Source organism: Coregonus clupeaformis, chromosome 20 (genome assembly GCF_020615455.1).
Source record: "Coregonus clupeaformis isolate EN_2021a chromosome 20, ASM2061545v1, whole genome shotgun sequence".
Classification (NCBI taxonomy): Eukaryota; Metazoa; Chordata; class Actinopteri; order Salmoniformes; family Salmonidae; genus Coregonus; species Coregonus clupeaformis.
The window spans coordinates 38759489-38770179 of NC_059211.1; the positions used below are offsets into that span (position 1 = coordinate 38759489).

A 10691-nucleotide genomic window follows, 5' to 3' on the forward strand; every position below is an offset into this window, starting at 1 on the left:
TGGCCTCAAGTCAGTTTCTTTCTTCACCAATAGCTTCTTATAATGCCACTCATTAGGTCAACAAGAAGAGTTGACTGTGCAAAATATTTGACTCAATTCATGAAGGCAATAAGGATCCATCTGTACTTGGAACACTGATGTGAAGTCAGCTGATGTTTATTTCTCTTGATCATGTTCATTGAAAAAAATGTCTTATTGTACTCTCCTGTCAGTGAAATGGCTCATTGCTGATGTTTAAAGCAAATTCTATTTACGGAATAAATATGTTTTTTAAAAGCATGTACCTTTTTGTTGTCCTTTCCAGCAGACTGTGTATGCAACGAATGTACACACACACACTACTGTGACCATTCGATAGAACCAGTATGAAAATGTATGCACTCACTAACTGTAAGTCGCTCTGGATAAGAGCGTCTGCTAAATGACTAAAATGTAACTAGCATAGTAATATACATCTATATAGCTACAAAATAAATGTCAGGACATTGAGTTTCTCGATATGAAATGGTATTTTAGAAAAACGTAATTTGACAACACTCAGCTAATTACAAATCAACAAAGGGAACACGTCAACAATTAGGCACACTATTGAATGGATGACAGCACACGTTAGTAGACATTCATAATAACTTACCCCAAACAATTTGTCAGGAGTGGGTGCTTGGGGGGATTCAACACTTTATAACCCTGACAGATTTCAACACCTATAAAAACACAGGTGTGCACCACCCTTCTCTAAAATTAGTTATTTGATGGTCAATTGATTTTGTAGGTCACATGATATGTGAGAAGTGTTTAATGATGAGTTCAGATGAAAGACCATCTCTTCCATTGTAATAGTTTGGACTAAAGTAACTACACTATGGTCATTAATCACTACAAGGGAGGCAGTTATCAGTGAATAGCCCTTACTGTAATTTCACAGCCTGGAGTGAATCTGAATCGTATGAGATGTAGCTAGTCTCCCTAGACAGACTGGTTGGCTCCCACAATATTGCCCTAGGTCTGGGATTTCCAAGACTAAGATGTAGCCTGAGTGCCAGTCTGTTTGTGATATCATGCCAAGTCATTGTCAAAAACATGTTTGTGCTCTTGCCAACTCATTGTCAAGCCAAACACATCTGGGACCAGGCTATAGGAGATGTGGCAGCATGCACAAAACTGAAGCTAGAAGCCACGTCATGCCCACGGACGTTAGTTTCTGGATCTGAGAAACTCCCCGATGATTTCTAGAATGGAAATCCATTCTAGACCATCTGATTGGTCCCAGAAACCGATAGGTTGGGCCAGAGTCACACCACACGTGATAAAGTGGCGTTTTGAGCAAATATACCAGTGTTGTTGAAAATCTACAATTTTTTACCACAAAACATGACGGCAATTTTCTGGCATCTCATAGGCAACTGTACAGTGTGATCCACATGGACCTGTAGTGTGTTCCCATAGGATTGTACAGCAGTTTGCTACTCCTATAGAAAATGCATCAACCCTTCCGGTTGAATTGTAAATAAGAATTTGTTAACTGACTTGCCTAGTTAAATAAAGGTAAAATAAAAATTCTAAATGCCTCTTTCCTATGATTTCTACAGTAACTTTTACAGTCTCAAAGTTCACAAATAGATTTTCACACAGATGAGGATTAGATTGAGATTATTCTTCCTCAGTGGCCTCCGCTTCCTCCTCAAACTCCACCAGGGCTGCGTGTCGGTTGGCCTGGGAGCCCTCCTTAAAAAACACCTTCTTGATGACTCCAGCTTTGGGTGCTCGGATGGTGTGCTGCAGAAAGAGAGAACAGTCTGAGTACCCATAGTTCATTTAGAGCCCAATGTGAGTGATAAGTGGGTGGCTACAGGGTTAGAAAAGTAAATGTGGGTGAGCGAATGTGTGTAGTATTGGGAGTGGACTCCTCACAGTGCCGGAAATTATGTAAACTCACCTCCATTTTCATGGCATTCATCACCATCAAGGCGTCTCCCATCTGCACTGTGTCTCCTGCCTTCACCAGCACCTGGAAGAAGAGAGGAGATCATATTAAGGATCTTACCTATCGATTCGAAATGGCCCTGCTCGTGTTAGGACAGGAGTCTTGAAGTTTTTCCATGGCAACTGACATTTATTAATTGGCACGTCTGAACAATTCACACCATGTCATCAACAGGAGGTATAGATTAAATAATTTGCCAACATTAGCCGCTAAGTGAGCTAATGAGAGATATGCCATGAATCAGCATGCCTGACCATCTGGCAGGAAATTATATCCATGAGCAACATATTAAAGATCAGTCAGAGTGGCTGGGTCACCTTTTCTAGACAGATCAATTATGGTGGTGAGAGAGAACAGGGAGAAAAAGGGATAATCCGTAATTTATTACCTTCTCAATGGTCCCGGTCATGGGTGCCACAGCTCCTCCCTGTGCTCCTGTGCTCACACCAGCCAGGAACTTGGGCACTGGAACGCTCACCTCCGCGCTGCCCTCCTGATGGGGAGGAGAGGGTGGGTTAGAGGGCCTAAGGTACCCTGATGTGGAGAACGTGTGTTTCAGAGGAGGGGACTCACCATAGAGAAGAGGTGTACTGTGTTATCCAGGATGACCAGTTTGGGCCGGGACTTCACCCCATTCACAGAGCAGTGCAGGAATGATGTCTGTCCCTCTGTCTCCACCTCCCCTGACACCTGGAACACTTCCCCTCCAATCTGAGGAAGGGGACAAAACCCATCAGTTGCAGGAAATCATGTTCAGGTATGTTCAACCTTTTCCATTGGCAATTTTTACAACACTCCTGCAGAACATGTACCTCCATAGAGTAGGTCCCATCTGAATTGTATGTAACCTTTAATTCCACTTCTGCACAGAAAAAAACATTGTTAAAGTTCTGTGAAGTCTTTTTCCTCTGCCACTTGATTCATGGAAGATTTGCCTTCATAAAAAATGCATATGATGGGTCCTGTTCAAAGTACTTTTTGTGTATGACATAAAATATGAATAACTTTTGACATAAATTCCATGTGACAAGTAAACAAAGAGCAGATTAAAAGTACTTAAATGACAAATAAAGTACTTTTTTCTCTGTATTCAATAAATATTCTCAGCAACAGTGAAACATGAGGATGAGATGGTATTAAGATGGGCTCACTTATAGTCTGGGCGGAATCAGACACACTAATCAATGTCATTAGTGCACTAATTATTTAAACAGTCATTAGTGAGGTCCAGGAGAAAAACTGAAGGGAAAAAAATTATGAGGTCTAGGAGGCTGGCTAAGCTCCTCATCAACGTAAGACTGATTGAGGAGCATTTCAATCAAACCAAGGTCTACTGGCTGCTTCCTCTATGAGCTATTGAAGAAGGTTTGGACTCACTAGTTTCACCCAGCTGGAGCGTCATATTCCTACTGTATAGAATGTTCACCCTCCTGCCGTTACTGGAGGCAAAAGGAGAGAAGGGATCTGCGACAGGAGAAAAGGACAGTTTAAGGTCTCCTCCAACCGACAACAGTACTTTCTCAGACAGTTGTTGTATAGTTCTCAGCGACCTGTAGAGACAGGCCTGTGTTGTTGTTCCTCACCGTTGGACTGGTCTCTGAAGGTCTGGGTGCTGGCCCTCTCTCTGAGCAGCAGGCCCAGGGCAGCCTGACACAGTGTGGCCCTGGAGGGAGGGCTGGGCTTGGGGAACAGCTGCTCATAGTGCTGGGGGATGAAGCTGGTGGTCACATTCCCCGCCTCAAACTCTGGGTGGCCAGACAGACTCAGCAGGAAGTCAATGTTGGTGTTGAGGCCTACGATCTGCCGGGATCAGTGGTCAAAGGTCAATCAATCAACAAAACAGAAACACGCAGTGGGATGTGTCCAGTATGTGTATAACATTTTAATGTTCTTACATTGTACTGGCGTAAGCAGTATCTGAGCTTCTTCAGAGCAGCAGATCGGTCCTCTCCCCACACCACCAGTTTAGCGATCATGGGGTCGTAGTGGGCTGACACTTCATCTCCTGAGAACACAGACAGGTACATAATCATGTGGTTATATCAACAGTTCTGTCTGACAGTCGTGTTAAAAAGGTGCAAGTAGGTCGAGGTGCGCTGGGTGTACTGTACCTTCCCTGACGCCCGTCTCGATGCGTGTGCACTCGTCTGCCAGGGGTGTAGACAGATGAAGGAGGGGTCCTGCCCCAGGGAGGAAGTCGTTGTTGGGGTCCTCAGCGTATATCCTGGCCTCAAACGAATGGCCCATCAGTTCTATCTCATCCTGCAGGAGGGGCAGCCTCTCACCTGCAGCCACCTGAGTGACAAGTAAGAGGAGTACACAAACATCAGGGTGGTGCTATTAAAAATTGTTAATCAAATCTATATTCAGATTGAAATCCTGCTATCTCTAGGATTATGTGAGATAATGAGGCCCTCTAAAAGAGCTCAGAAATACACTCAACGTATTACAACACATTGATGTCCCCAACCTCCTCTTTCTGATGGCAATCCTCTCCCTCTTTCTGTCTTACCCTGAGCTGCCACTCCACCAGGTCAGTACCAGTGATCATCTCAGACACAGGGTGCTCCACTTGCAGACGTGTGTTCATCTCCATGAAGTAGAAGTTGTGCTGTGCATCCATGATGAATTCCACAGTGCCTGCATAGAGACAGGGACATAAATGTGGTTGTTACACCAGTGCACAGGATGGTGCAAAGCAACAGGTGTTACAACAACAGAATATTTGTGGATGAGTGTTCAATGCCCCCCCCCAAAAAAAAATCAACAAGCAATCAAAGGCAATGGAAATTGAGGACACTGCATCCCAGCATGCAAATATGAATTATTTGTGTAAGGTTTGAGGTCCATTCTCTGCTCACCTGCTCCCACATAGTTGACGGCTTTGGCTGCTCTCACGGCTGCCTCACCCAGTTTCCGCCTCACCTCCTCGCTAATTCCAGGCTGCAAGCATGGGTGCAAACACAAAAACACAAATAATCATTAGCACATATACACTCGCACAGCCTAGGGAGTGCAAAACACAGTGCATCAAGCCTCATATCCAGCAGACAGCCATTCACACAGGAAACCAAGACATGTTGTAGTGCTGAGAGTAAAACGAAGGAGGTAGCTGTATCATCGCACTCACCCCTGGTGCTTCCTCAATTATCTTCTGGTGCCTTCTCTGTACGCTGCAGTCCCTCTCAAACAGGTAGACAGCATTTCCATGCTGGTCCCCAAAGACCTGGACCTCCACATGTCTGGTGAGGGAAGGAAGATTTGTCACAACATCTAAACAGGGGTGTAGTCTGAACCTCCAACACAAATAGATACAGAGAGTGTCTTCTACATACCTGGGGTCCTCTACAAATTTCTCCACTAGCATGACGTCATCATTGAAGGACTTGCGCGCCTCTCGTCTCGCAGACTCAAGCTGCTCATGGAAGTCTTCAGCGGTGTGTGCAATGCGCATTCCCTAGATAAACCAATCACAACCATAGGAGCCTTGAGACACAAACAACAACACTATCATTCCATGAAACAATCCTTTCTGTGTGTGCATCTTACTTACTTTACCACCCCCGCCACGCACAGCCTTTATCATCACTGGGTAGCCAATCCTGACCGTCTCAGCTTGGAGCTTCTCATCCGATTGGTCCTCTCCGTGGTAACCCTCGATGATAGGAACACCCGCAGCTGACATTATGTATTTTGATGTACTAGGAAAAAGAAAAGGAGTAGATTTCTAAGATTTAATTTTTGAATAACCCTTATTCAAATCAGACTTACAACATACAAGACTGAAGAGTGACTTGAAAAGAGAAGAGTCATTCATTGGCCACGCCCACTACACCCCCCTCACTAACTTTGCAACCACTGCAAAAAAAATTCCTAGGGGACACACTGTCATTTAAAGGTAGACTCAGCAAAATGACGTTGCCACAAGCAGCCCTGCAGATTGAGATGAGCGAGATGCAACACTTCGCTCTCACACAGCATCTGCGCATGTGCACGGGTTCGCTTCACACTGTTACAGCGTGGTAGCCAGGGCACCAACACAGCAGAGAAGTTGAGCCTCGCGCTTCAACACTCTTAGTTGTTGCGGAAATTGACCCACTATGCTTTTTACTTTCTGCATCTATGTCATATCGCTGAGTCTACCTTTAACTATACCTTTTGATACCCATGTCTCTGATAGCAGATGATGGAGGACCAATGAAGATTATACCCTCCTGTTTGCAAGCCTCAGCAAACTCTGTGTTCTCTGACAGGAAGCCATATCCTGGGTGGACAGCCTATAACAAAAACACAATTTATAAACATAAATGTATTCGTCAGATATAGTCTGTATTGCGACTTTGAGAAAAAGGGGATTGCCGTAATGAATGAGAATGAGAAATATTACAAATACAATACTGTACTTGACATACATGTGATCCAGATCTCTTGGCAACCTCCAAGACTTTCTCCATGGACAAGTAACTCTGCTGGGATGCGGCTGGCCCAATGTTATAGGCCTCATCTGCCTAAGAAACATGAGAGAAACCCCATAAATACAGCTGCATCTACAAACATATACTGACAGAGGGGTCAAAGTTTCGACCTTTAGCCTTGACATACCATGGCCACATGCATGGAATGACGGTCTGCATCACTGTATACTGCCACAGAGCGCACTCCCATCTTCTTTGCTGTTCGCATCACACGGCAGGCGATTTCTCCTCTGTTGGCAATGAGGACTTTTTCTATCCTGCCTTGCCCTAGAGGAAAAGAGACCTGAACTATGAGTGATGATGTAATGCATACTAATCCAGACAACTACAATGCTTCCTCTGCAGTTCAATCTACATGGAGATGAATAACTTGGAAAAAGAGACAATATTCACAGAAGTGCTGACATTCAATATTGCCCCATGTTACTTACCAACTGAGGCAAACCGCACAGATCCTTTGGTCCATATCAATGTCCTAAGATGAGATAATAAAAGAACATTGCAGGACACAGACCTTGATGGTTGGACAGGTCATGTAAAGAGAGCACCTAAACTCAGCAAAAAAAAGAAACGTCCCTTTTTTAGGACCCTGTCTTTCAAAGATAATTTGTAAAAATCTAAATAACTTCACAGATCTTCATTGTAAAGGGTATAAACACTGTTTCCCATGCTTGTTCAATGAACAATTAATGAACACGCACCTGTGGAATGGTTGTTAAGACACTAACAGCTTACAGACGGTAGGCAATTAAGGTCACAGTTATGAAATTTTAGGACACTAAACAGGCCTTTCTACTGACTCTGGAAAACACCAAAATAAAGATGCCCAGGGTCCCTGCTCATCTGCGTGAACGTGCCTTAGGCATGCTGTAAGGAGGCATGAGGACAGCAGATGTGGGCAGGGCAATAAATTGCAATGTCCGTACTGTGAGACGCCTAAGACAGCGCTACAGGGAGACAGGACGAACAGCTGATCGTCCTCGCAGTGGCAGACCACGTGTAACAACACCTGTACAGGATCGGTACATCCGAACATCACACCTGCGGGACAGGTACAGGATGGCAATAACCTCCATCAGTGCTCAGACTGTCCGCAATAGGCTGAGAGAGGCTGGACTGAGTGCTTGTAGGTCTGTTGTAAGGCAGGTCCTCACCAGACATCACCGACATCAACATCGCCTATGGGCACAAACCCACCGTCGCTGGACCAGACAGGACTGGCAAAAAGTGCTCTTCACTGACGAGTCGCGGTTTTGTCTCACCAGGGGTGATGGTCAGATTCGCGTTTATCGTCGAAGGAATGAGCGTTACACCGAGGCCTGTACTCTGGAGCGGGATCGATTTGGAGGTGGAGGGTCCGTCATGGTCTGGGGCGGTGTGTCACAGCATCATCGGACTGAGCTTGTTGTCATTGCAGGCAATCTCAACGCTGTGCATTACAGGGAAGACATCCTCCTCCCTCATGTGGTACCCTTCCTGCAGGCTCATCCTGACATGACCCTCCAGCATGACAATGCCACCAGCCATACTGCTCGTTCTGTGCGTGATTTCCTGCAAGACAGGAATGTCAGTGTTCTGCCATGGCCAGCGAAGAGCCCGGATCTCAATCCCATTGAGCACGTCTGGGACCTGTTGGATCGGAGGGTGAGGGCTTGGGCCATTCCCCCCAGAAATGTCTGGGAACTTGCAGGTGCCTTGGTGGAAGAGTGGGGTAACGTCTAACAGCAAGAACTGGCAAATCTGGTGCGGTCCATGAGGAGGAGATGCACTGCAGTACTTAATGCAGCTGGTGGCCACACCAGATACTGACTGTTACTTTTGATTTTGACCCCCCCTTTGTTCAGGGACACATTATTCAATTCATGTTAGTCACATGTCTGTGGAACTTGTTCAGTTTATGTCTGTTGTTGAATCTTATGTTCATACAAATACTTACACATGTTAAATTTGCTGAAAATAAACGCAGTTGTGAGAGGACGTTTCTTTTTTTTGCTGAGTTTAGTTAAATCTGTTTACATCAATGAATGGCTTTTCACAGTGCAGTTTGCTTCATCACAGCTGGCTAATACTCGAATGCATAATGATCATTGCTCAAATATGATAACTAGTTGATATAGAGCTGAATGCATTAAATGAACTGCACATCGCTTTGGAAACAAAACATTTCACCATTATGCTGGTTATGCTAAGTTAGCCAGCTAGCTACCTTTATTTAACCTTGCACAGAATCGGTGCATAGTAAAAAGTAAGACTATCTAGCAATGTCGACACACACAAAATATAATGGCTTAATCGTTTTGGTTAACATGTACTAAGGTTGTTTAACCATGTTAACTAGCGTCAAGAAGCGAGCTAGCTACAATCTTGCGCGTTCGGCTAGCTGGTTGACTAGCTTGCTAGTTAGCTAGCCAACTGTCTAGACAGAAAGCTATCGACGTCTTCTTAGCAGTTTATTTATTCAAAATAGATCAAGTGCAGTGATAGTAAACATAACACAACATATGACAAGCATTATCGACTTACTGTTGAAATATTCTTAAACCCTGTAGGGTTTGAACTTTCATGACATAAGCCATGTATACCGTGTGAAGTTAGCAGTCTACGGTAGTTGACTAACGTTAGCTGAATAATAAAATAGTCGTTTGCCTTTAAAATCTCTTATTTCGATTTACCATTTAAGCTTTAGCTAGTTACGATACTGCATTTTACAATACGTATTATCAACTACAGTTGATCGGTGGAAATAGTATAATATGAAACTATAAGCTGAAACATGTTCTTAGTTTGGTGAAAATAACAATAAATAGCTACAGAATGACGTTAACGATTAAGTTAAATTTGCTATGTATGTCTCTCTTGTGGACCCGTAGGATGATCAACCAGTAGAAAAAGTCGAGACAGAGAGGAAGGAACAAAGACGTTTTTCCACAGATAAAAACGATTTGGTTTTACTCAGCCAAAAACATGTCCACGACAAATAAGCACACGAAATGAGGAATGTTTGTATGGTCAATGAGTGTCGAAAATGGTCAACAAAATTTTTTATTGCAAATTTGCTACGTGTGGCTTATTTTATATAATAGAAGTTTCGTAATGGTTAGGTTGTTACTGTTAGAAATTGCGTAATTCAAATCTGGTATTGGAATAAGAGAAAACATAATCAAGAGATATTCAATCCAAGCTACATTTATTATATGCAAAATGTATGTATGATAAGTATGTTGGTTCGTATACGGGCACACTGAAATACCACGCAGGGCAGACAGAGAACTAAACCATTGTTTACAGGTTCTTTCTCAAATACTCTGACAGAGAGTTCCCACCTCTTCTGTTGGCCAATCAGAGTAAAGGACTGAGTGTGGTTTAGACTTTACTCAGCCAATCCGTTGGCGCATGGGTTAGTCCCAACCCCTTGGCGCTCCACCCCTTGGCGCTCCACCGTTCCCAGGCATAAGTTGCTATCATAATAACCTGTAGAGTCAGCACCCAAAAGACACCCTTCCAATCTGTACTCTATGTACCTACGTTCAAGGACGGTTTCACAGACAACAAAGAGAGAGTGTTCGTATCTGTGAGAAATACAAGTCTTATCTATAAGAAATGCAAGTTTTATCTCATCCTAGCCCCTAACGTTCCTCACATGAATCACAGCCTGTTATGTGAAACAATTTATATCAGTATAGTTCAAACCTATGCTCCTCATTAATGCATTGTTGAACTCGAGGTGATTTAGTCCTCCAACCACTAGAGAGTGTCCGAAGTTAGGGGGTGTCCGATGTTGGGGGAAAATTAGCTATAATGGCACAGATTCAAAGATGAGTCTTCCTTCTCTTGTCTGTTGGTCACACGCATATCTGCCCTCTCATTGGCTAGAAATGTCCCACCTGATCTAGCCTCCTCCTGCTTGTCTTCCATCTTCGAGGACATGTATTTTTCCATCCTTAGAGAGGTCAATCGGCTATCTTGTCATTATAATAGCTCATCTTTGGAAAGGGTGAATCCATAAGGAGAGGTCACAGTGTTGACACTTTGGAGGTACATTTTTTGAGAGGTTCCAGACATAATTTACACCATCTTGCAGAACTGCCACTTAGGTAGGGGCCTGGGCCCACCCACTGGGGAGCCAGGCCCACCCAATCAGATTGAGCAAAAAAATTATATATATATAAGTCACGAATATGACTGCATTGAGGCATATGTCACTGTGCTTCTATGGCTATATGCACCATGCC

At 43.9% G+C, this 10691-nt stretch overlaps 1 protein-coding gene across 1 annotated transcript; it reads right to left on the reverse strand.

Annotated features, from left to right (window-relative positions):
* Positions 1-121: 121 nt before the first annotated feature.
* On the reverse strand, positions 122-9405 carry LOC121533375 (methylcrotonoyl-CoA carboxylase subunit alpha, mitochondrial). The gene is made up of 19 exons (XM_041839258.2): positions 8983-9405; positions 6891-6934; positions 6587-6726; positions 6397-6492; positions 6140-6261; positions 5538-5685; positions 5320-5441; positions 5115-5226; positions 4846-4927; positions 4497-4624; positions 4096-4279; positions 3880-3989; positions 3568-3784; positions 3362-3448; positions 2797-2846; positions 2558-2695; positions 2373-2477; positions 1937-2008; positions 122-1776 (listed from the first exon to the last, which is right to left on the reverse strand). Exons 1-19 carry the CDS (start codon positions 9033-9035, stop codon positions 1651-1653), a joined length of 2136 nt encoding a protein of 711 aa, XP_041695192.1. The 5' UTR covers positions 9036-9405; the 3' UTR covers positions 122-1650.
* Between the last annotated feature and the right edge of the window lie 1286 nt (positions 9406-10691).